The sequence below is a fragment of the Rutidosis leptorrhynchoides genome, chromosome 7 (genome assembly GCF_046630445.1).
Source record: "Rutidosis leptorrhynchoides isolate AG116_Rl617_1_P2 chromosome 7, CSIRO_AGI_Rlap_v1, whole genome shotgun sequence".
NCBI lineage: Eukaryota > Viridiplantae > Streptophyta > Magnoliopsida > Asterales > Asteraceae > Rutidosis > Rutidosis leptorrhynchoides.
Window position 1 is genome coordinate 340,975,487 of NC_092339.1, and position 22,617 is coordinate 340,998,103.

At 36.2% G+C, this 22,617-nt stretch overlaps 6 protein-coding genes and 1 long non-coding RNA gene across 8 annotated transcripts; 4 read left to right on the forward strand and 3 right to left on the reverse strand.

The window, feature by feature from the left end:
* The first annotated feature begins 328 nt into the window (after window positions 1–328).
* LOC139860350 (uncharacterized) lies at window positions 329–1,264 on the forward strand. The gene has a single exon (XM_071849116.1). The coding sequence runs from the start codon at window positions 329–331 to the stop codon at window positions 1,262–1,264; it is 936 nt and encodes a 311-aa protein (XP_071705217.1).
* A 14-nt stretch (window positions 1,265–1,278) lies between these two features.
* Window positions 1,279–4,147, forward strand: LOC139860351 (uncharacterized). The gene is made up of 2 exons (XM_071849117.1): window positions 1,279–2,450; window positions 2,815–4,147. The coding sequence occupies exons 1-2, from the start codon at window positions 1,279–1,281 to the stop codon at window positions 4,145–4,147; spliced, it is 2,505 nt and encodes an 834-aa protein (XP_071705218.1).
* A 504-nt stretch (window positions 4,148–4,651) lies between these two features.
* LOC139857760 (MOB kinase activator-like 1A) lies at window positions 4,652–8,231 on the forward strand. Its single transcript, XM_071846598.1, has 7 exons — window positions 4,652–4,695; window positions 6,240–6,288; window positions 6,506–6,614; window positions 6,714–6,807; window positions 7,344–7,477; window positions 7,749–7,912; window positions 8,000–8,231. Exons 1-7 carry the CDS (start codon window positions 4,664–4,666, stop codon window positions 8,069–8,071), a joined length of 654 nt encoding a protein of 217 aa, XP_071702699.1. The 5' UTR covers window positions 4,652–4,663; the 3' UTR covers window positions 8,072–8,231.
* A 672-nt stretch (window positions 8,232–8,903) lies between these two features.
* On the reverse strand, window positions 8,904–10,508 carry LOC139858386 (uncharacterized). Its single transcript, XM_071847241.1, has 2 exons — window positions 10,124–10,508; window positions 8,904–9,447 (listed from the first exon to the last, which is right to left on the reverse strand). Exons 1-2 carry the CDS (start codon window positions 10,468–10,470, stop codon window positions 8,952–8,954), a joined length of 843 nt encoding a protein of 280 aa, XP_071703342.1. The 5' UTR covers window positions 10,471–10,508; the 3' UTR covers window positions 8,904–8,951.
* Window positions 10,509–15,644: 5,136 nt separating this feature from the next.
* Window positions 15,645–17,384, forward strand: LOC139860602 (uncharacterized). The gene is made up of 3 exons (XR_011763233.1): window positions 15,645–15,680; window positions 15,836–16,028; window positions 16,902–17,384. It is a non-coding gene; the product is annotated as an uncharacterized lncRNA (long non-coding RNA).
* A 1,003-nt stretch (window positions 17,385–18,387) lies between these two features.
* Window positions 18,388–19,809, reverse strand: LOC139860352 (UDP-glucosyltransferase 29-like). Its single transcript, XM_071849118.1, has one exon. The coding sequence runs from the start codon at window positions 19,807–19,809 to the stop codon at window positions 18,388–18,390; it is 1,422 nt and encodes a 473-aa protein (XP_071705219.1).
* LOC139857324 (probable UDP-glucosyl transferase 73B6) lies at window positions 19,521–22,202 on the reverse strand. Of its 2 annotated transcripts, none has more exons than XM_071846061.1 (2): window positions 20,427–22,202; window positions 19,521–19,651 (listed from the first exon to the last, which is right to left on the reverse strand). In XM_071846061.1, the coding sequence occupies exon 1, from the start codon at window positions 22,077–22,079 to the stop codon at window positions 20,436–20,438; it is 1,644 nt and encodes a 547-aa protein (XP_071702162.1). In that variant the 5' UTR covers window positions 22,080–22,202; the 3' UTR covers window positions 19,521–19,651; window positions 20,427–20,435. The 2 variants fall into 2 exon arrangements, with proteins under 2 accessions (XP_071702162.1, XP_071702163.1); XM_071846062.1 differs by lacking the exon at window positions 19,521–19,651 and adding an exon at window positions 19,653–19,763.
* Between the last annotated feature and the right edge of the window lie 415 nt (window positions 22,203–22,617).

Here is a 22,617-nt window from a genome sequence, read left to right on the forward strand (position 1 = left end):
AAGTAAAAGCTCTAGAACGGCTGAGGTTTCGAATTGCAATAAATGCTATTGGAAAATCATGTGTAATTATAAGGCATCGTCTAGAATTATGAATCTGAAGAACAGGGTGAGAACTGGTGTTAATTGTGGAGATTCTAGCAGATTCATGTGTAAGGGATGTGGTTTCAGATCAAGGAAAGGGTCGAAAAAACAGAAACCTTGCTTTTCCTCTAGATCTATAAACATGGATGAATTGAAACGTTATGGGGAACAGATTGGTCTTGATTGGCATTCCTCAGACACTCAGTAAGTCTATGTTCTTACTTATTTCGCATCTTTTGTTTTTTTAATGAAAGTCCTTTCTTTGAATGTTCGAGGTTTTGCGGTTAAGGGTAAATTCGGGTGGGTGAGAAACATTTGTATTAGTGAGAAACCGTTTGTGGCAGTTTTTCAAGAAACTAAATGTGGAACAATTGAAGATGGATGGGTTAATGCCTTGTGGGGGGGTCCTAATTTTGGGTATGTTCAAAAGGAGGCAACAGGAAGCTCGGGTGGTCTACTTTGTATTTGGGATTCAAACGAATTTGATATTATTGATTGTAACGGATGTGAAAACTTTATAGCAATTAGGGGTAGGTGGGTAAGATCGGGACAAGAATCGGTTATCGTTAACTTGTATGGACCACATAATGATAGAGGCAAGAAAGCTTTGTGGGATTCACTTGAACAATTAATCAATAGTGTTGATGCACCTTGGCTTCTTGTGGGAGATTTTAATGAGGTTAGAATGGCGGAAGATAGGCTTAATTCTCAATTTATTCAAGGTAGGGCTGATATATTTAATGAGTTTATTGTTAGATGTGGTTTGATTGAAATCGATATTAATGGGAGAAAATTCACAAGAATTAGCGATGATGGTTTGAAGTTTAGTAAGATTGATAGATTCTTGGTGAATAATAGTTTCCTTCAATTGTGGAGCGATCTTTCGGTCATTGCTTTGGATAGACACCTCTCGGACCATTGCCCATTGATTTTGAGAGACAAGATTATCGATTATGGTCCTAAACCATTTAAAGTTTTTGATGAGTGGTTCAATTGTGAGGAAGTTGATAAGATAATAATGGAGGCTTGGATGCAACCAATTCGGGGGTCGAGAAAAGATTGCAACTTTAGAGATAGGCTAAAAAATGTTAAGCTAGCCTTAAAAGATTGGAGTTCGAGAAAATTTGGCGGTCTAGATAAAGAAATTGAGGCTTTTAAAAAGAAGCAACGGAATAGGAACTAAAAGCCGAGTTGAATATGATTACGGATTCAGATCGAAAAAGATGGCTTGAGTGTAGACGTTGTTGGGTTGAGAAAGAAAATATCAAAGCGAGCATGTTAAAACAAAAGGCTAGATTGAAATGGACGTTGGAAGGAGATGAAAACTCAAAATTTTTTCACGCCTCGATACGTAGGAAACACAACAAATGCAATATTCGAGGCATTAATTTAAACGGATCTTGGGTTGAGGAGCCGAATCGGGTGAAAGATGCTGTTTTTGAACACTTCAAAAATATTTTCAACCCTAATAAGTCAAGAAGGCCAAGTTTCAAACATTTTCTTGCTGTATCTGATCAGATTCACTGTTCTGGCCCAAGGCCCGCTAACTCATCTGGGCCTGTCCCTGCTACGAAGCCTACTGATCAGGCTATACATTCAGTTGGGCCTCCTGTTTCACAGGCCCATAATATCGGGCAGGCTGGTGACACAACAATGAGTTTTAAACTCACTCCCAGCGAAGTCAGAGACTTGGAAGTTCAGTTTGATGAGACAGAAATATGGGATGCTGTAAAAGGATGCGCAAGTAACAAAGCCCCGGGACCGGATGGATTTAACATGAGATTTTTTAAGAAATTTTGGGCAATAATACGCGACGATTTAATTGAAGCTATCCGATTCTTTTGGAAAACGGGTACTATTTCTACGGGTTGTAATTCCTCGTTTATCACTTTAATTCCAAAGATTGCTAACCCAATAAGTTTAAATGAGTATAGACCGATTAGTCTTATCGGTAGCTTTTATAAGATCATCGCAAAATTGCTCTCAAATCGTTTTAAGAAGGTTATTCCAAATCTTGTGGGTTTTAAACAGAGCGCCTTCATTAAAGGGAGAAATATTATAGATGGCGTCTTAGTGGCGAATGAATCCATTGAATTTTTGAAGGCCAATAAACTAAAAAGTATGGTGTTTAAAGTTAACTTCGAGAAGGCTTTTGATAGCATTAGTTGGGATTTTTTAGAGGAAATGATGGTTTTGATGGGGTTTGGATCTAAATGGAGAGGGTGGATTGCTTCATGTCTCAAATCGGCATTAATATCGGTTCTTGTTAACGGGTCCCCAACAAAAGAATTTATGCTTGGGAGGGGTGTTAGACAAGGTGACCCCCTTTCACCCTTCCTCTTCATTATTGAGGCCGAGGGACTTAATTGGTTGGGCTAAATCGGCGGTAGCAAAGAACCTTTTTGAAGGGGTTGAGATTGGTAGAGAAAAGGTGCATATTTCACATCTTCAATACGCCGACGACACCATCTTTTTTGGGAATTGGAGCTTTGGAAATATCGAGAATCTAATGAAGCTACTTAAGTGTTTCGAACTAAGCTCCGGACTTAAAGTTAATTATAGTAAAAGCAATTTATTTGGGGTAAATGTTGACAAAAGCGAGGTAGAAGAGATGGCTAATTTGTTTGGTTGTAAAATGGGATGTTTCCCCATGACGTATCTTGGATTACCGGTTGGTGCAAATATGAGGAAACTAGCTAATTAGAAACCGGTAATTGATAAATTTGAAAAAAGGTTGTCGGATTGGAAAGCGCGTACGATTTCTTTTGGTGGACGTTTAACTCTCGTGAATGCGGTTTTGAATAGCCTCCCGTTGTATTTCTTTTCGCTCTTCCGTGCCCCGCCATCCGTGCTTAAAAAACTCGAGTGTGTAAGACGTAATTTTTTTTGGGGCGGGTCGGGAAATAATTCTAAAATTTCATGGGTAAAATGGGATGATGTCATCCGCCCTTATGCGGATGGCGGACTTAATGTGGGATCTCTTAATTGCAAAAATTTAGCCTTAATAGGCAAGTGGTGGTGGAGGTTTTTATCCGACACTACCTCCTTGTGGGTTAAGGTTATTAAAAGTATTTATGGGGACTCGGGAATACCAAATTCGGGTGGGAATTTTTTGGCTACTAACTCTACTTGGAGTAACATTATTAAAGCAGGTTTCGAAATGGACAACTTGGGTGTGGACTTTAAAACGTCATTCGCGAGGAAGATTGGTAATGGAAACAAGACAAAATTTTGGGACGACATTTGGATAAAGGACAAACCACTTAAAGAAGTTTTCAAAAGACTAGTGAGGCTCGAATCAAACCCCATTGCTCTCGTTTCCAATCGACTAAATTACAGCAACGAAACAGTTTCTTTAAGTGGAGCTTGGACGCGATCAATATCCGTAAGAACCAAAACAGAACTAGATGCTCTCGAGAAGCTAATTGCGGATTTCAAGATGGAACCAAATAAGGAAGACTCATTTATTTGGAAGCTTAGTAGAAATGGTTCCTTTACAACAAAAAAGTTAACGAAACATATCATGACAAAAGTCTACAACATGAACGGCACATCTTTGGCAAGTATGAAGAACAACCTTGTTCCGAAAAAGGTGGAGGTTTTCATTTGGAGAGCTAAGAGGGAGAGAATTCCCGTTTTGTCCGAACTTGATAAAAGAGGAATCGATCTCCATACTACTCTATGCCCTCTTTGCGAATCTCATGTTGAATCGGTCGCCCATGCACTTCTTTATTGTGAACACGCTCGTGAAATATGGAGAAGGGTTCGAGAATGGTGGGGTTTTGATTCGACTAATCTTACTTTTGATAATTTTCTTTGTGGTTTGGCTCCTTCGTCTTGTTCCGATTTGGGTACCAAAGTATGGCAAGCGGTGGAATGGACTACTTGCTATCTCATTTGGAGAAATAGAAACCAAAAGGTTTTCAAAAGGACCAATTGGACTATTCCGAATGCACTTAGCGAGATTCAAGTAAAGAGCTATGAATGGGTCGCGAAGCGTTGTAAGAAACAAAGGATCGAATGGCATACTTGGTTACATAATGCGCAATCCTTATTAATGTTGTAACTTTTTTTCTTGTAAGGATTTTTGATGATAATGTTGCGATGTAAATAGTCATAGGATTCTAGCTCGGCATCTTATTGCCTTGCGATTTGATGTACATGATGTATATTTTTCTCGTTAATAAAATTTTTGCTTTTCAAAAAAAAAAAAAAAATTATACGGAGTATATGATTAATGAATGATATGATTATTATTATCATAATGAAAATTTACGAAAAATAAGAACCCAAAAAATATTATTGTTAAAACACACTTGTCCATTCACGAAGTGGGCCTTGGATGCGATCCCAGTGCGTGACAACCGATTTTCAACATTCATCAATTCAATTTCTCCTTCAAAATCAATCAAATTCACATTTTTCCTTTTCAATTTTTCTGAGTGCGCTCTTAATAATCATGAGCCTCTTTGGTCTTGGCAGGTAACATTAAATTTCCCCCAATTCTGTATCTTGATTTTTCAGGGCTTTGATCATATTTTATATGCATCTTTCTTGTGTTTATTTGAATTTTTTAGGATTTATGATGCAATTCTGCTCCCTTTCTCTATCTGGGTATCTCTGATTCACCATGATTATGAATAATGTTAAGTTTTCTTGATTGAATTGATGCTCAATTAACTTATTCTACCTTTCCCTAGTTTTAATAAGAAAAAAGATTGAAACTTTTGAGGTTTTCGATGTACAAAATTGCAAATACTAAGTCTTTGATCGTTAATTTGGTACTCTGTATGTTTAATTTACTATAAAAATAAATGTGTATTGAATCTGCTTAGAATTGATTTATAGAAGTTTAAAATTAGGAAGACATTAGTTTGATCTCAAAGATTTTACTGATTAGCTTAGTATTAGTAATAGGGATCATATAGTGCTGATGCTATGTAATATAAAATTTGTTTCAGATTAAGATATATTGATTAAATATGATATGTTTAGACATTGCATACTCTTGTATAGAATATTGATGCTTATGTAATATAAAATTTGAATTTGAATGTCTGTATAATTTTTTTTTTCAGATGTACAAAATTGCAAATACTCTTGTTTAGAATATTAAGATATATTTTATTATTGTATAATATAAAATTTGATGTCACACTAATGTGGTATTGGGTTTTGTTGTTGTTGTTGTTGTTGTTGTTGTTGTTGTTGTATAAAATTTGAATGTCTGTATAAAATTTGTTTCTGATTAAAATATTGATGCTTATGTTGGAGTTTTACACTTCAAGATCTTAGTCATTCAATAGTCCAATTTCGAGAAGAAATGGGTTGAAAGAATTATTAGTTAGGACATTACGTATGAATTGGCTCCTTTACCGTTACTAATACATAGATCATATAAAAGTTGTGTAACTATGTGAATAGTATAAAGAAATCAAGTTTCCTAATCATAGCAACTATAACTCCCATGAATCTTTAGCAAGTGGTAATCATGTATTTATTATACTTAAGTTTTTATTAGGGGTATAAACGAGCTAAATCAAGCCTGAGCTCGGCCAGGCTTGAGCTCGGCTCGTTTAAATTTCTTAGAGCTCGAGTTCGGCTCGGTTCGAGCCTAATTTTTTAAGCTCGAGCTTGGCTCGTTTGGTATTTTACAAGCTCAAGCTCGACTCGTTAGTTACATAATCTTATTTTTTCTTTATATTATTTAAATTTATTATATTTCATATTTATTGTTTTTGCATTTTTATCCACATATAATGAGATTTACTATTATTCTTTCAACTATTATGGATGTAACACTAATTATTACTACTATATAATTATATATTACGAGTATATTATAAAAAAACCTAATATTTTGGTGTTTATAAATGAAAAGCTCGTTTAGGCTCGCGAGCTTGTTCGAGCTCAAGATATGAAGTACGAGCTCGAGCTCGTTTACTAAACGAGCTTTAAATTAAGTTCAAGCTTGGGCTCGAGCTCGTTTAGCTCGGCTTGAATCGAGCTTTTAACGAGTCGAGCTCGAGTAGCTCGGCTCATTTACAGTCTTAGTTTTTATTGGTTGCATTTCAAATCGAATGTGTTATCTTTAGCGATACTGAATGTGTGAAAGCTTTTAGTTGAGTGAATTTTTTAAACTGTTGCAATTTTTACAGGAACCAGAGGACATTTCGTCCAAAGAAGAGTGCACCTTCTGGGAGTAAGGTTATACTTCCAACAATATCATATACGTTTTCATTGTTTTAACATGTACTAGTGCATTAGTATATAGTTACACTCACAAAACTTTGTAATCAACTATTAAATTAAAATTTTCTTTCAACCATGTATGCGAACAGATATACTTATATTTCGGCTTTATATATACTCTTTACAAGTTACAATTATGGAAAATCATTAAAATCGTAATTTTATTTTATAGGGTGCGCAATTAAGGCAGCACATTGATGCTACTTTAGGTAGTGGAAATCTAAGAGAAGCCGTGAGACTTCCTCCTGGGGAAGATATTAATGAATGGCTTGCTGTCAACAGTTAATATCCTTGCCTCTCCACACTTTTGACTTTTGATTTTTGATTTTCAATTTTCAATTTTGACTTTTGACTTTTGACTTTTGATTGTCAATTTTCAGCTGTGGATTTCTTTAATCAGGTTAACCTTTTATATGGCACCTTAACCGAGTTCTGTACGCCGGAGATTTGCCCAACTATGACTGCGGGTCCCAAGTACGTTTTAACTATACTGCTACTTTAATTTTCACACCATCTCTTATGGTATGAAGTTTCATTATTAGCTTAATCAAGTAGTTACAGAGATTTTAGGTCCGTGACTACCATACACACAAGGTATCCCCACACCTTGTGTGTGGGGCTTGCGGTTCAGGTCATGGGTTCGAGCCTCGCTCTGCCCATCCTATTAATCAATCTGCCTGAAAGATGGAGCTCCAGATTGACCCCAGGGGGTTTTTTCTCCCGGATCCATTCAGGATGAAAACCCGGTCCGCCTGCCCCTCGGGATGGTTTAAGGATCGGGTTCCTGCAATGTGATTCGGGTTTCCTCCCGAAAGTGCGTGTGTGCGTGGTAAATGAGAGTATTCGATGCCGACTACTTGCCTTTCAAAAAAAAAACATGTAGTTATATATTGTAGTAGTGTATTTTAGTATCTATTTAATTTTAATGCTCTTATATAGGAAAGTTTGCTACTGGAGGACTCTCAATAGTTTATGGAGATATATTCTAATTTTACGTTAACAAAACTCAGGTATGAATACCGATGGGCAGATGGTGTCCAAATTAAGAAACCTATCGAAGTTTCGGCTCCAAAATATGTCGAGTTCTTGATGGATTGGATCGAGTCACAGCTAGATGACGAGTCAATTTTTCCTCAAAGGCTTGGTAATTACTTGTGTTTAATTTGTGTCATTATCTTTAGGATTTTCCTAACGACAGCCCTTAACATGCATTAATGAGTAGTACATGGTGGTTATTACTAATTTTTAATTTGAAGGTTATTTTCTTTACAAGCATTTTATGCACACCTTAACGATAAGGGTTGTCGTTAGAAAAATCCTTATCTTTATTACAATTGATTAAAGTTAGGTAGAGTGGCACCAATTTACTATTTATCGATTTAAGATTGTAACGATGACTTTGAATTACTTTACAGGAGCACCATTTCCCGCCAATTTCAGGGACGTTGTGAAAACAATATTTAAACGCTTGTTTCGTGTATATGCTCATATCTACCATACACATTTTCAGAAGATTGTCAGTCTTAAAGAGGAAGCCCATTTAAACACATGTTTTAAGCATTTCATATTATTTACATGCGTAAGTTCTTACCAAACGCGACAATATCTCATTCGTTTTATTTCATATACATTGTTCTGAAACGGTAATCGTGTTTTTTAAATGCAGGAGTTTTCGTTGATTGACAAGAAGGAACTGGCCCCACTTCATGAGCTTATAGAATCCATTGTTACTTACTGAAAAATATGTGTTACCATATCTTTAACTTTCGTTATATGGTTACAAGTATTGTGATCGACGTCGTATACCGTAACTAAGGTTGCTTACTGGCTTGTATCGTCTTAGTTGAAAAAACATAAGTTTCGTACAACAATTCTTGTTAAGTATGTTCTTGCGTGTTTGGCTTTTTTCTGTCAATCGTTTAAGAAAGAATGATGTAAGACCACCATCTGGCCTGTGTTTAGGTTATGATTCGGGTGCTGCTCTTGCTTTCTATCTACAATTTAAATATTTGAATAGTATCCGATGACAAGCATAAACAACAGTGGCGTATCTTGAACAAGGCAAAAATTATTTAAATGTAAAATGTAAACAGGTAAATGGTTAAATGAATAAGGTTTTCCTTATTATAGTCGTCATCTGGAGAATATGAATATTTTTATTCAGATGTATGCGGACTTAATCAGGTTATAAGTCTGACGTTTTTCCTTGATACTTTGTAAGATATATTGCTAATGAGAACGTGCGAACTCTTGTGAACTAAATTGTTGATAAAGCAACTTTTGTGAGTTTTCACAATTTTAGCCATATTTTTCTTTTACATACGGACTCTAATTTAGTTAATTCGAAAACATGCGCGTCTTTCAGACAGCTACAAATATGGCATACCAAATCTAAAAAATGAAGTTGCTTGTGTGTATTGTATCATTTCATTACTCAATTACAGCTCCAACTCCATCTAACTAAATGCAGTATGGATTCAATTTAATCAATTATCAATTATAATCAAGAAAAAGTTTTAGGTTTACATATCAAGAAAGTAAATCTACACCTGATCATATGCAACTATGCAAGTACTCTTCTGATAAAAAAAAAGGTCAAAACTTTAAGACAAAACCCATTATATCTGATCATGAAATCCATCAAGAGGTTTCATTTGAACCATTCCATACTCACTCTTCCCATATCTTTTAACCGCAAAAATATACGACCCAACAACGCCAACAAGAACCAAGAAAACAAGCCCAAACATCTGCACATTAGCCAGTATCTGTCCATGAACCTCATGGTCATGTGAGGAGCATGTGACCTCATTCTCTTCAACCTTACATCCTGCTGGCATTGAGGGTCCGTAAAGAGTGAAGGCAGTTTGATAGAACCATAAACCTTGAAGGGTTATAGCAATGCCGCTGCACAGATCAGCTGCAAAGCTAGTGGGGGCGATGGCCCCTGCAACGATAGATAATATGCAAAGGGCTACGAGAAGAACAAGGAGATAATGGTAATGACCTTCTAGCCCTTGATGTGTTGTTGAATGGAAGAAGAATAAAAGGTACTCTGCACAAAATGCTGCGGCTGATATTAAGCATAGGGCACCTTCGGGTAAGGGTAGGAAGCTGAAATTTGACCAAAAAAGTCAAAAGTCAAAGTTTTGTAACTCACAACTCATAAATTCAAACGTTATTATATATTGAAATCTACAACGATCTATATATACGCATATGAAATAAAGATAAACTTCAATAACTAAGTGAAACGCTTCTAAAAATAATATAAAAGACTAAAACTTGACGATTCAAGATACATAAGTTATGATTGGTTTGCATCCTAAGTCGAATCTAATGTGCTTAGTGTGCATAGATACGATGCAAACATTGATATAACATGATGGAAAAATTATCAGAAGAAACACACGAAAAAAACATGAACACGGGGGTGGGTCCCACTTCATTTTAACATATACTATCTACATCATCACATGTTGCATCGACCCAACCTGACCCATTTGGAACCGTTTAAAAAACTCACCCATTTAACCCATGACCCATTTTAACCCCCAAAACCGTCTTGACCCGTTACCCAAACAGACCCAACCTGAACCGTTTGCTAGGTATGAAATTGCACCTTATCTAGTCAAACAACTTAGGGCCTGTTTACTTAGGTATTAATGGGCTAAATGGTCTTAAAGGGATTATTCTAGGGGATTATAAAGTCATTAACATGTGCTACAAATTCAAAATAGCAAACTATTCAAAAAGCATAAGCAAGGTACAAAACGAAATGAAGACGAACCTAGTCTTTTCAGAGAGTAGAGCAACGATACTGAAGATGAAGAACATGAGAAGCATTCCACCATGTTCAAAATCATTCATATGATGTGGGTTCAAAACGCCATTAACAAAAAACTTAAGATGAGTCGAATACAAAAGCTCTATGCACATATCAATGAAAGCTCCAATTGCTATAACATAAAGCTCTAAATACTTCAACTTGCCATTAAAACCTGGAACTGGGTTCCATACTTTAACACGAAACGAGTTCAGATCAGACGCATAACGGACCACACTGCACCATATGTGCCATACACCAACTACAAGAAACAGTGTCCCTGGAACTGCATGTCCCTTAAAAGATCCCATGTCTCTATACCAATCTACCCTAATTCTGTTACCAAATTACAGATCAATATCAAATAAAAAAGTAAACTTTTGAGATGGGTTTATTTTATACTCACAAAAACTGATATCAAAATTAAATTTTTCCACTCCTATGTCATTCAAATTGGGGATTTAGCACACCCAATACAAAGCCAAAGAAGTTTATAACCCTTGTTTCTTGGAAGTTCCTCAAATCAACCAAATTGGTTCCTGTTTCAACAAATTAAAAACTTTAATAAAAATAAATAAATAAATTATATCATTATTAATCATGGAATTTAATTTAATCAATTCCAGTTTCTAGAATATCATCCTAATATTCAACTATCAAAAAGTCAAACAAGTACCATGGTCCAAAATGGAAGCTCGAAATCAAGAAACATACAGATCTTCTTATTGAAAACCTAATCATCTATCAATTAGTACAACTAGGATGACTCAAACACATTATAATTATTATTTCAAACTTGAAAGTAAAATAAATAAATCAAGATAGCTTCTTGTACAACATGAGTATCAAAAGTGTAGCTAGTATAACAAAAATAAAAATGGAATCTTGAAATCAATAAACAATCGGATCATGTAAATAAACAAAACTAGTTAACCAAAATACAGAACCCAGTTAAAAAAAAGGTGGAGTAGATTAATTAGTTAAATACTAAATCTTTACAGAAAAAGGATACATGAACTTACACGTGAGTAATATCGAACGTTTGATTGAAAGTTGTTTTAATGATCACGATATGATCCTGAATTATTACTCAAATCAAGATTGAAGAGAAGGGTATAAAAGGAATAAAAAAAAAGTACTATAGATTATGAATGAATAACGGTGGGATCGAGAAGAAACAGATGCCGACTGTGAAAAAAGCGAAAGTGACAAAAAGAAAATATTTGAAAGAAAAAGTTTTTATTGTATCAAAAACTTAAAAAGTATTCAATTATGGCTGTGGTTACGACGATGATTTGAGATTTGACTTGCTATTTCTCGTGTTTTGGGTCCCACATCACGACTCATGGCTAGAAATACATGTGCCCATTTCATTATTGGGATCCATCGTGGGTTACTTCTTTTCAAAATGAGTAGATCCTCATACAGTTAAAAAGCTTATGAGAATTTTTTAGCGACAAAATTTTGCCGTTGGTCCTTTAATTTTGTACCAAATGTCATAGGTCATTTTAAACTTTTTTTGACTTCGTTGACCGGGAACTATCGCCATATCTTACAGATGACTTTAGTGCTAACGAAAGTTAACTTTTGACTGTTGAGTTATAACACGTACACATCACATGAGGGGTATTTTAGTCCGTGTACATGTAAACATCTCCCAAATTAGAAAACGTGCTTATCGCCTGACTTTAGCAAAAAAAAAAAAAAAAAAAAAAAAAAAAAGAGCATAAGGGGCATATTCTAGATCTTCGTAACAACTATCTTCTTCGCAACCACAATCTACACACCACCGGATCTCAACCTCCTTCAGCTCCATTTCTCTCTGATGGCGTTCTCTCCAGCATCCGTCGACTTCTAAATTATCACAGTTTTGCCATGATACCATCAAATTCTTAAAATCGACAAACACAAATCCCAAATCTTCACGAATTTAAAGAACACAATCGATAATGAGTAGTAATCTCTCTATCCGTCGAATAGAGAGAGGGATGACTTTCTCTACTTTTGAGAGTGTTTTCACTCTGGGTGGAGAAATGACTTGTCTTTATTCTCGGATAGGGGAAGGATTGTCTACATCTCACCTCCCCCATACACCACTTATGTGGTATTGGGTTTTGTTGTTGTTGTTGTTGTAATCGATAATGAGTAGTAACTGAAGAAGTAAATAATCAAAAAGAAATCAAATTGATGACAGTGATGAAGATTCACCATCAATCTCTTAACTCAGATAATTCTTCATGTTGACAACGATGACGAAGTCATTCTTCTGGCAGGAAACAGCCGCCTTTAACAGGAGTTTGATTTTAACGATTTATAAGATGATTCTGATGACCGTTGAAGTTTTAAAAGGAAAAAGAAGGCTAAAAAGACTAGTGAAGATGCGATTGCTGAGTATTTAGCGAAAAAAGCTCAAAAATGAGTAGTGAAGATGCGACGGGACTTTAATTTTTATATATGAATGTTATGTTATCTTTTTGTTAGGTTATTGAATATTGAATGTGATCACATATTGTGGTTTTGATTGGTGTTGTTATAATCGTGTATCTTTAGGCTATGGAGAATATACTATTGCAAGTCTCAAAAAGTCCATTGTGATTTTGGGGAACTAGTTAGAAATAAGTGAAGATGAAGTTGAAAAGAGGGAAAAATATATTAAATATAGATGGACTAAAAGTAAATTCTGTTAGCACCAAGTCATCCGCGAGATATGTTGATAGTTCGAGGTCAACAGAGTCAAAAAAAAGTTTAAGGTCAACTACAACGTTTAATACAAAGTTGATGGATCAACGACGCAATTTTATCTATTTGAGCTTATGATTTTATTAAGCTACAAGTTATAAGTTTTGTTTGATAGATTACAAAAAAAAAATAAACTTATCAAAATAATAAACTCTTAAAAATAAATTCCTCATAAAATAAATCTAAAATTATCTATGTTTTTACAAAATTGTTAACCCTTCAGATACATGAATCTAAAGTGAATCTCTAAAGTTAGTCAAAAATGGGTGAGTGTGTGAGAGAGAGTGTGAGGAGAGAGAAAAATTGTTTCGAGAGAGAGAGAGAGAGAGGCGGAGCAAGATCTGATTGGAATAGGTACAATGGGGGACTTCAAGATCGGCTATGGAGACTATTCGGCATTCAATTAACTTCGTTCATGTTTTTCAACTTCCCGGACAATTGGGGAACCACAGATCTATGGCGAACCTTCAAACCATATGGTGATCTTCGTGACGTGTATGTGGCCAGTAAGAGGCTAAAGAATGGATGCAAATTTGGATTCGTTAGGTTTGGCAACGTTCAACAATCTGAGGCGTTGTTAAGGAGACTGGAAACGATAACGATTGAAGGTTCGCTACTCAAAATTTTTAGGGCAAAAGATCGTGAAGGAAACGGACAACAGCAGAACTCAATAGGTAATCGGAATTACACCTACCATCGCCAACCGGTGGGTGATGAAATATCCCGTTCTTATTGATTAAAAACGTTCCATATTAATTGATTTCGTTGCGAGGTTTTGACCTCTATATGAGACGTTTTTCAAAGACTGCATTCATTTTTAAAACAAACCATAACCTTTATTTCATAGATAAAGGTTTTAAAAAGCTTTACGTAGATTATCAAATAATGATAATCTAAAATATCCTGTTTACACACGACCATTACATAATGGTTTACAATACAAATATGTTACAACAAAATAAGTTTCTTGAATGCAGTTTTTACACAATATCATACAAGTATGGACTCCAAATCTCGTCCTTATTTAAGTATGCGACAGCGGAAGCTCTTAATAATCACCTGAGAATAAACATGCTTAAAACGTCAACAAAAATGTTGGTGAGTTATAGGTTTAACCTATATATATCAAATCCTAATAATAGACCACAAGATTTCATATTTCAATACACATCCCATACATAGAGATAAAAATCATTCATATGGTGAACACCTGGTAACCGACATTAACAAGATGCATATATAAGAATATCCCCATCATTCCGGGACACCCTTCGGATATGATATAAATTTCGAAGTACTAAAGCATCTGGTACTTTGGATGGGGTTTGTTAGGCCCAATAGATCTATCTTTAGGATTCGCGTCAATTAGGGTGTCTGTTCCCTAATTCTTAGATTACCATACTTAATAAAAAGGGGCATATTCGATTTTGATAATTCAACCATAGAATGTAGTTTCACGTACTTGTGTCTATTTTCGTGGAGAAATTAGCCAATCGTTTGTCGGAACAATTATGGATTACGCGTTTTCGCACAATGTTCAGTAGATGACTATTATGTCTTTGTGCGGAAGGAGGATCGAATACCCTCTTTCTCTTTTTATTTCATAGTCTCTCAAAGATCTCAGTTTAATTGGATCTTATGGTTACATTAAGATCACATCAACTTTCTTTTCTTAAGATTTAGAATGGAGAATGGTATCCTGTTGTTGTTAGTGTGGTTGCACCTCACCAGAAGGATCTGATTGTTGTAAATTGCCGAGGTGATGTTATGATTTCTGCCCCTGCATTATCCTCAATCACATATGAATGTCGTCCGGATGAGGCAGATGTTCCTAAAATCATTCACTTGTTTCAACAATTCTGCAACATCAAATTTCTTAAGCTTGATAGGAAATTGTAGAGGTATTTGCTCTTTAATGTGTATGTGTTTATCTATCTATTAACACTATTTTATTTTTAACACATTTTAGAAGAAGGACCTCAAGGTTGGAGAACTCAGATTTTGGAGATATCTCGTTTCGACATTTTTAGGAGATCTCGGACGTTGACTTATACATGAAAATCCGAGAAATGAGCGCAGAAATCAATGGCGAATCTAAGTGGTTACCCGTGGGGTCACGGGACACCACTAGTTTGGAATTTTTTAGTAGAAAATACCCTTTAAATTTTATAGAACACCTCTAAATTTAAATGTACGACCCCATATATTTCTTAAATTTATAGTGTTTCTTTTAAATTGTATAGGACATCACTAATTTTAACTATTCGGACCACATACATATTTCGAATTTGTAGTTTTTTTTAAGATAAACAACTACTAAAATAGTATTCAAATATATATAGTACTGAAAAAAAAATTCGGGACCCCATTGACTTATAATCCTGGAATCGCCACTGGTAGAAATCCGAGAAATTACTCGAAAATCTGAGAAATGAGCGCGAAAATCCGAGAAATCGTGGCTTTGACCAAGTTTAACCCCATTGACCGAGATATCTCGCGAGATGGACATCTCATCTCGGCTGCCTTCCGAAAACGAGATCTCGGGGAGAAGTAATGAGATATACAACTCTCAACCTTACTCATTCTTTTTTTTTTTTATGCGCTTAAAATTGTATCATATTGTATTTTTAGATGAAATCATATTAAATATTAAATTTGATGAATAAACTCATTTGATTCATTTGACCATTTCTGTTTGTATACATCATGTTCATTTTGTATAATTTTTCTCAGGTTATTGCATCAAAAATGTGCAGCTAGTATCGCATCAAATTTTTCTCAGGTTATTGTATTTTTTTTATGTTGTAGTTGGCTTAAAATTGTATTGTATTTTTAGATAAAATAACTTATAAAATTTGATATATAAACTCATTCTAATTCATTTGACTATTTCTGTTTTTATACATCATGTTCATTTTGTATAATATGACGTTTCAGGTTATTGCATCAAATGTGCAGCTAGTCTCACATCTACCTTCTCCATTTGCTAAGTTAACAAGTCTCAAGATTTATCCAACAGACTTACGCTCAGAGGAGGTAGGACAAAAAGGAAATAAACATGCCTACCGAAGTCAAAAACTATCTGCTACATGCTTCTCCAAGTGCCACTGTCAAGATAGTTTCACGTCAGGTAGTTTCACCTCACCGTGAAGAATATTTTATGTTCCAACTATCTTATATACTTGTTGCTCTACTATCTAATTTAAGAAATCTGTTGCATGCAATTGGCATAGAAATTTGAACCCGCGTGTTATATACCTCATAAACGATCACGTCACGTCATGTAGCTACCTTGGTTTGTTTAGATATTCAGCCATAGCCATTTATCATTGCCTAGGGAAGCTTTGGTTATTCATTATTTTGGATATTTATCAAGGTTGAAAAAGGCGCAAGACGGGTTCGAGACAGTCGGGATCTTAGAGAGTCAAGATGGTCAAGACGGGGTCGAGACAGACGTTTACTAACGTTGACTTTTTATAAAAATATGTTATATATATATATATATATATATATATATATATATATATATATATATATATATATATATATATATATATATATATATATATATATATATTAAAAGCCAAAATCTTCCGTTCACTAATTTGTACCTATAATCGCTATCACATTTGATTTATTATTACAAATAAAATAAACAAAAATCCGATAATTTTAACCGATTTGACCTATTTCTGACTGTTGACTGACTTTGATCTGTTTGACCGTTGGCCGACTTATTGGACGTTTTTCTGCGAGACGGGATGGACTCGTCACCAAACCACTGCAACGGCTCGAAAAGGGGTCGTTTGCAACCATGGCATTTAGTCTCTATTGGTTTGTAAATGATTTTTCTCAGGAATGTTGCAAATGAATTTGGAGTGAATTTAAACACCCGAGAGCATGTAAGGTGATTTTATATAGTAGCCTAGGAAGACTGCTGAATTTTTACATGTATCGCGTGCAATATGAACTGTATTGTATTGTATTGTACGATATCATGCAGGATGTGCAAGTAATGCAGAATGCAGAATTAGCACAAAAATTAATGTCCGAGTTGCAGATGCTGCTAGAGCAGGAGACAATTAGTTGTTACCATTAGAACTCATACAGATGATGATGAGAGTAAAGCAGGGATGCCACATATCAGTAACTGTTGGAACAAACTGTTTGTGCAGATCGATCAATGGAAAGATACGATTGGTGACATTGTTTCAATGTTGACTTTTTGAAGTTGCTTCCAGTATCAAAGAAGGACAAGATTCAAACACGTTTTTGTACCTTACAGGCGGAGGCCTACCGTGTTATAACATTACTAAAGATAAGCGTGAGAGCATTAACGATAATCATGTTTTCCGCATTAAAGGTATGTGTCATATCTAATTCTGTTGGTGCATGAGCATAAGTTCTTATATTTTCTGTAGTTTTGAATACGTTAATGCACAATGCACAATCAATGTTATTTGAGATCCAATATTGTTTACAAGAATTATGGATGGAAAAAAAAAGAAATACGGATTGCATGACATATAATTGTTACACCACCATTTTTAAGGTAGTTATGGTAGTTATGTAGCGGTTATGTCCAACTAACTATAGAAGGTAGTTAAACCAATTATGAAGGTAGTTAAGCTAACTATAGAAGCTAGTTAAACTAATTATTAAATCAATGTTATTTAGCATTATGTACAAATAACCATAGAAAGTAGGTATTGTAGTTATTTAGCGATTTTTAAGGAAAAATACGGACTGCATGAGGTATAATTGTTACAAAGTTTGCCCTGTATAAACACTATTTGGGCATGCAGATCAATACTTATACATGCAATATTAACATGGTAAAAATCAAAGAAGATTAAATTAGCATGATAGTATACCTTATGATTGGGTGGTGGTGGTGTTGTATACCTTGTATTCATGTGTTGTTCTTCACCTATTACAGTATTGATTTAAAATTTTGTGTTGGTGATTTAGCAGAGGTACATGTACCGGCTACCGCCCTCTTTCGCTCAAAAATATTTTTGATGCGCTTTAAACATTGTGATCTTATACGTGTAAATGATCTTGTTGACCATAAGTTTGACCAAGACATGGTATATATGGTCCTGCCTAAGCCTAATCATATTGATCATATTCATAGCTTTGGGAAATTTGCTTGTATATTGTAAAAGAAAACACCATAACTACCTTTTGTGGTGAAAGTTAGTTGAAAGTACTGCTATTTTCTTTTTTTTTTTCTTAGCTTAATTCATAAAAACAATAAATAACATGCCTTTCAAGAATATGCACATAATCAAGTCAATAATAAAGATTGTTCCTTTTTTTTATAAAACAAATAAAGAACACAAAATACGAGTTGAAATACCAAGACCAAACGCAAATACAGCATCTTTTTGAGTTTACAAACTCTGTATTATGAAAATTCAAAGATGATTTATGTATAAATAAAAATACACAAATCCGATTACTGAAGGCATGATTCGCGAACCTAATCAAGTTGCTTTTTGGGTAATAAACTCAACAAAAGCACCCAATGCGCTAATTGAACTCACAGGAAACCCACTTTCAAACTTTTTACCAAGTTCTTTTGCCTGTTTATGCACATTATCATCACTCATTAGTCTCTCAATACCAGCTGCTATATCCTCCTTTTTAAACTTACCCGAACTCGACAACACAAACCCTATTTTCAAATGGTTAGCCACCAGTTTCGCATTATCAAACTGATCACCATTTATCGGCCACCCCAAAATTGGAACCCCTCGCCCAATTGCTTCTGTAGTCGAATTCCACCCACAATGCGATAAAAATCCACCCGTAGACGGATGACTCAAAATCAACAATTGTGGAGCCCACCCAGTTATGATCAAACCCCTGTTCCCAACTTTAACATCCAAACCATCAGGATAGTATCCTTCCTCTTCTTCTTCGGATCCGGGTTGACCCGTTCCCAAAAAAGACCGTGGAATCCCCGTTTTACCCGAACCGGGCTGGATCACCCAAATGAAATTATGGTTACATCCCTCCAAGGCTTCTGCTAGTTCTTTGTACTCTTCCATTGTGGGCCCAACTTCACTCCCGAACGATATATAAATCACGGATCCAGTCGGTTTTGTTTCCAACCAGTCGATCACTTCATCCTCCGAGTAATTTGAATTGTGATTCGATCTCATTTCATGATCATGAAGTATTGAACCAGCCGATTTCCAAAACTGTTGGGGCAGTAACGGGCCAACGCCCCACACCGGGACCTTGGCCTGTTCTGCAATGTAATCAATGAACACGAGCTCGAGATCATCACACGTGTTAATAAGTAATGCAACCGACCCGGCCGCTTCGTCCACCCAACGTGGCTTTGAACCGGGCCCGGGTCGACCCGGTCTACCTCTCGGACCTTTACTTAGGTCCTCAAAACTGACAGCCATTTCTGTAGGCAGCCCAGGAAGCTCACGAATCTCACCGGGCTTCATCTCGCCTACTTTCGCCTTCCATCTTCCGTGATCCAACGCAGTAAACGTTGCACCCGAAGTGAAAAACGTCACAACCGGAAGCTCGTGATCGACAAAAATCTCCTTGCACCAGCTCATCATGATGTCAACTATAGCACAAGTGGGTTTTGGGCCGGATCTTGTTGACAGGAATGACTTGATCCCTTCACCCATATGTTTGTTTTGTTGGTCAAGCGGGTTACCCGTTTCGGATCCGGGTTCTGAAGCTGTTGCTGAGATCTCAGCAACATGAATGAAGGGGGAGTAACTGCAAAAAGTGTCAGGAACAGATGATGAAAGATGTGAAGCTATGATTAAGGTTGTTTTAATGTTATGTGATGAGATGTTTCTGCATAGTTCCATTGCTGGGTTGAGATGACCTGTACCAAAAAAGGGTATAACAAAAATTTCACCTGATGATTCCATTGTTGTAGTTTGAAGTTTAAAGTTTGAAGCTTTTTCTTTTTTTTTCAAGATCTTGAATCTTGAATGGATTAATGGGTAGTTGGGTGTAGATTTATAGAAAATTATGAAATAATGTTGAGGGAGTAGTAGTGGAATCAGTGTATTGGACAGAATTCCAAAATAAAGGGGCGGGGGATTAAAATATTTAGTACTAGTAATTTTTTAATCTAAGAGCTTTTATTTAAAAAAGTCTAATTTTATATGGATTTGAAGCTGCATCAGCAACTGCTGGTTCAACACCTGTTTTTCTGTTCGCTTCATCAAACAGCTGTCCAATAATGATCTAGTTTTACATGTTTCAGTTTATTGTTTTACATTCACTTGCATCTTGCTAAAATTGTGATATTGCACTTTTTTAGATGATGTTATTGACCTCTACTTTGAGCAGGATAATGCAGATCCCTAGCATAATACACTGCAAGTACTTAACTTTTTGTTATGTAAACTACTTGAAAGTAACATATGTAAACAATCAAATACATAACTAACAAGCATCAAGAATATATGATATGCAATAGAAAAATTCATCCATACCATGTAAATAATTAAGCAAGAACCAAATACACAAACACTCTTACATAATCAAGTTAAGTTGCTTTCTGGCTAATAAACTCCACAAAAGCACCCAATGCTTTAACTGAACTAAGTGGAAACCCACTCTCAAATTCTTTACTAAGTTTCTTTGCTTGTTTATGCACATTTTCATCATTCATTAATTTCTCAATTCCAACTGTTATAATCTCCTTGTTAAACTTTCCCATTCGCCCACTTTCACTCGCTAAGCTCGACATCGCAAACCCGATCTTCAAATGATTCGCAATCAATTTAGCATTATCAAACTGATCACCCCTTATGGGCCAACCCAATATCGGAACACCTAGCCCAATCGCCTCAACAGTTGAATTCCACCCACAATGTGATAAGAACCCGCCCGTTGAAGGGTGGCTCAAGATCAACAACTGTGGGGCCCATCCTGTAATAATCAAACCCCTGTTTCCAACTTTTACATCTAAACCTTCAGGATAATACCCTTCCTCTTCTTCCTCACTATCCGTATTAACTGGGCCTAAAAATGATCTTGGAATGCCCGTTGTCCCTGAACCAGGCTGGATCACCCAAATGAAGTTCTGATTCGATCCTTCTAATGATCCAGCTAACTCTTTATACTCGTCCAGAGTTGGGCCAACTTCACTCCCAAACGATATATAAATAACCGAACCAATCGGTTTTGATTCCAACCATTGAAACACCTCGTCTTCTGAGTAATTCGCTTTATGGTTAGACCTCATTTCATGATCATGAAGCAACGAGCCCGCTGACTTCCAATACTTTTCGGGCAGCAACGGGCCAACACCGTAAACCGGAAGCTTGGTTTCTTCAGCCATGTAATCAATGAACACACGCTCGAGATTGTCACACGTGTTGAAAAGCAAAGCAACCGACCCGTCCACTTCGTCCACCCACCGAGGTTTTGCATCCGGGTCAGGTCGTCCACCACCCCGCCCACCACGTCCACCGCCCCGCCCACCGCCCCTCATCGCATGTGGTGGTCCGGACCTCATCCCGTCAGGTGGTCCAGACCTCGGCCCGTCAGGTGGTCCGGACCTCGGCCCGTCAGGCGGTCCAGATCTTGGCCCGTCGGGCCTCTGACGACCTCTCGGACCCTGATTTAAGTCCGCAAAAGTTACGGCCATTTCAGCGGGAAGTCCGGGGAGTACACGGGACTCCCCGGGCTTCAGATCACCAACTTTAGCTTTCCACCTACCATAACCCATAGCCGAAAAAGTAGCCCCGGAAGTAAAAAAAGACACAATAGGAATTTGGGCCTCAACAAATATCTCCTTACTCCAGCTCATCATAACATCAATAACAACACACGTGGGCAATTTTGATCCGTCAGATCTTGCAGACATAAAAGCTTTAATCCCTTCACCCATTTGCTTATTCTGGGCATCAAGTGGGTTCCCTCTACCGGATCCGGGTTCCGGGTCAGAAGCAGTGAATGGGATCTCAGCAACATGAAGTAAAGATGATTCAAAATTTGAAGAAATAGATGAAGAAAGATGTGAAGGGATAATGAGGGTAGTTTTGTAATTATGTGAAGAAATGTTTCTGCAAAGTTCCATTGCTGGGTTTATATGACCTGTACCAAAAAATGGTAGTACGAAAATATAGCCTTTTTGTTCCATGGTTTCAAGTTTTTGTTTCTTGATCTGTGTTTGGGTATCCATGGATAGATATATAGAGATTGATGTGTGTATATTTTCTGTTTTTAGATTTTAGTAAAGGTGTGGAAATTATGGTTGATGACTTCGAGGTTAAGCCACGATCGACAACGAACACATGGATTGGGTGAAAGAACCAAGAGCATTAACGGCTTAACTAATTTAGTGTGAACTATCTGGTGGGCCCAATGACGTAAATAATATGCCGACATATTAATATTTTTTTATATATATTTAATAAAAACTTCTAAGAAGATAAACAAATGCATCACAACCTTTTATTTTTGCGAAAGGTACCAACATTCGACATGTGGTACATAGTTCTTGTATTTGTATACTACAAACTATAATTTTGAATGTATAATTATTTAAGGTTTTGAACGTATTATTCACCTAAATCTTTTCGTGTTCATCACACCGTGACAAGTATCACAATCTTACGAGTCTTCTCAGCGACTCTTTGATAGTTATGATTGACCCAGAAACGATATGTTTTTTGCCTTGAATTATATTAGAATAGATGACCTTTTTGATCTTGTTAGAT

Coding starts and splice junctions, on each gene's coding strand:
- LOC139860350 (XM_071849116.1), top strand. CDS start 329: ATGAAAGTCCTTTCTTTGAATGTTCGAGGTTTTGCGGTTAAGGGTAAA.
- LOC139860351 (XM_071849117.1), top strand. CDS start 1,279: ATGATTACGGATTCAGATCGAAAAAGATGGCTTGAGTGTAGACGTTGT. Junction 2,451..2,814: donor GAGGCCGAGGGACTTAATTG/GTTGGGCTAAAT, acceptor ATTTGAAAAAAG/GTTGTCGGATTGGAAAGCGC.
- LOC139857760 (XM_071846598.1), top strand. CDS start 4,664: ATGATGCAATTCTGCTCCCTTTCTCTATCTGG. Junction 6,615..6,713: donor TGAATGGCTTGCTGTCAACA/GTTAATATCCTT, acceptor GTCAATTTTCAG/CTGTGGATTTCTTTAATCAG. Junction 6,808..7,343: donor ACTATGACTGCGGGTCCCAA/GTACGTTTTAAC, acceptor AACAAAACTCAG/GTATGAATACCGATGGGCAG.
- LOC139858386 (XM_071847241.1), bottom strand. CDS start 10,470: ATGGGATCTTTTAAGGGACATGCAGTTCCAGGGACACTGTTTCTTGTA. Junction 9,448..10,123: donor CTACTCTCTGAAAAGACTAG/GTTCGTCTTCAT, acceptor GTCAAATTTCAG/CTTCCTACCCTTACCCGAAG.
- LOC139860352 (XM_071849118.1), bottom strand. CDS start 19,809: ATGGAATCATCAGGTGAAATTTTTGTTATACCCTTTTTTGGTACAGGT.
- LOC139857324 (XM_071846061.1), bottom strand. CDS start 22,079: ATGGATACCCAAACACAGATCAAGAAACAAAAACTTGAAACCATGGAA.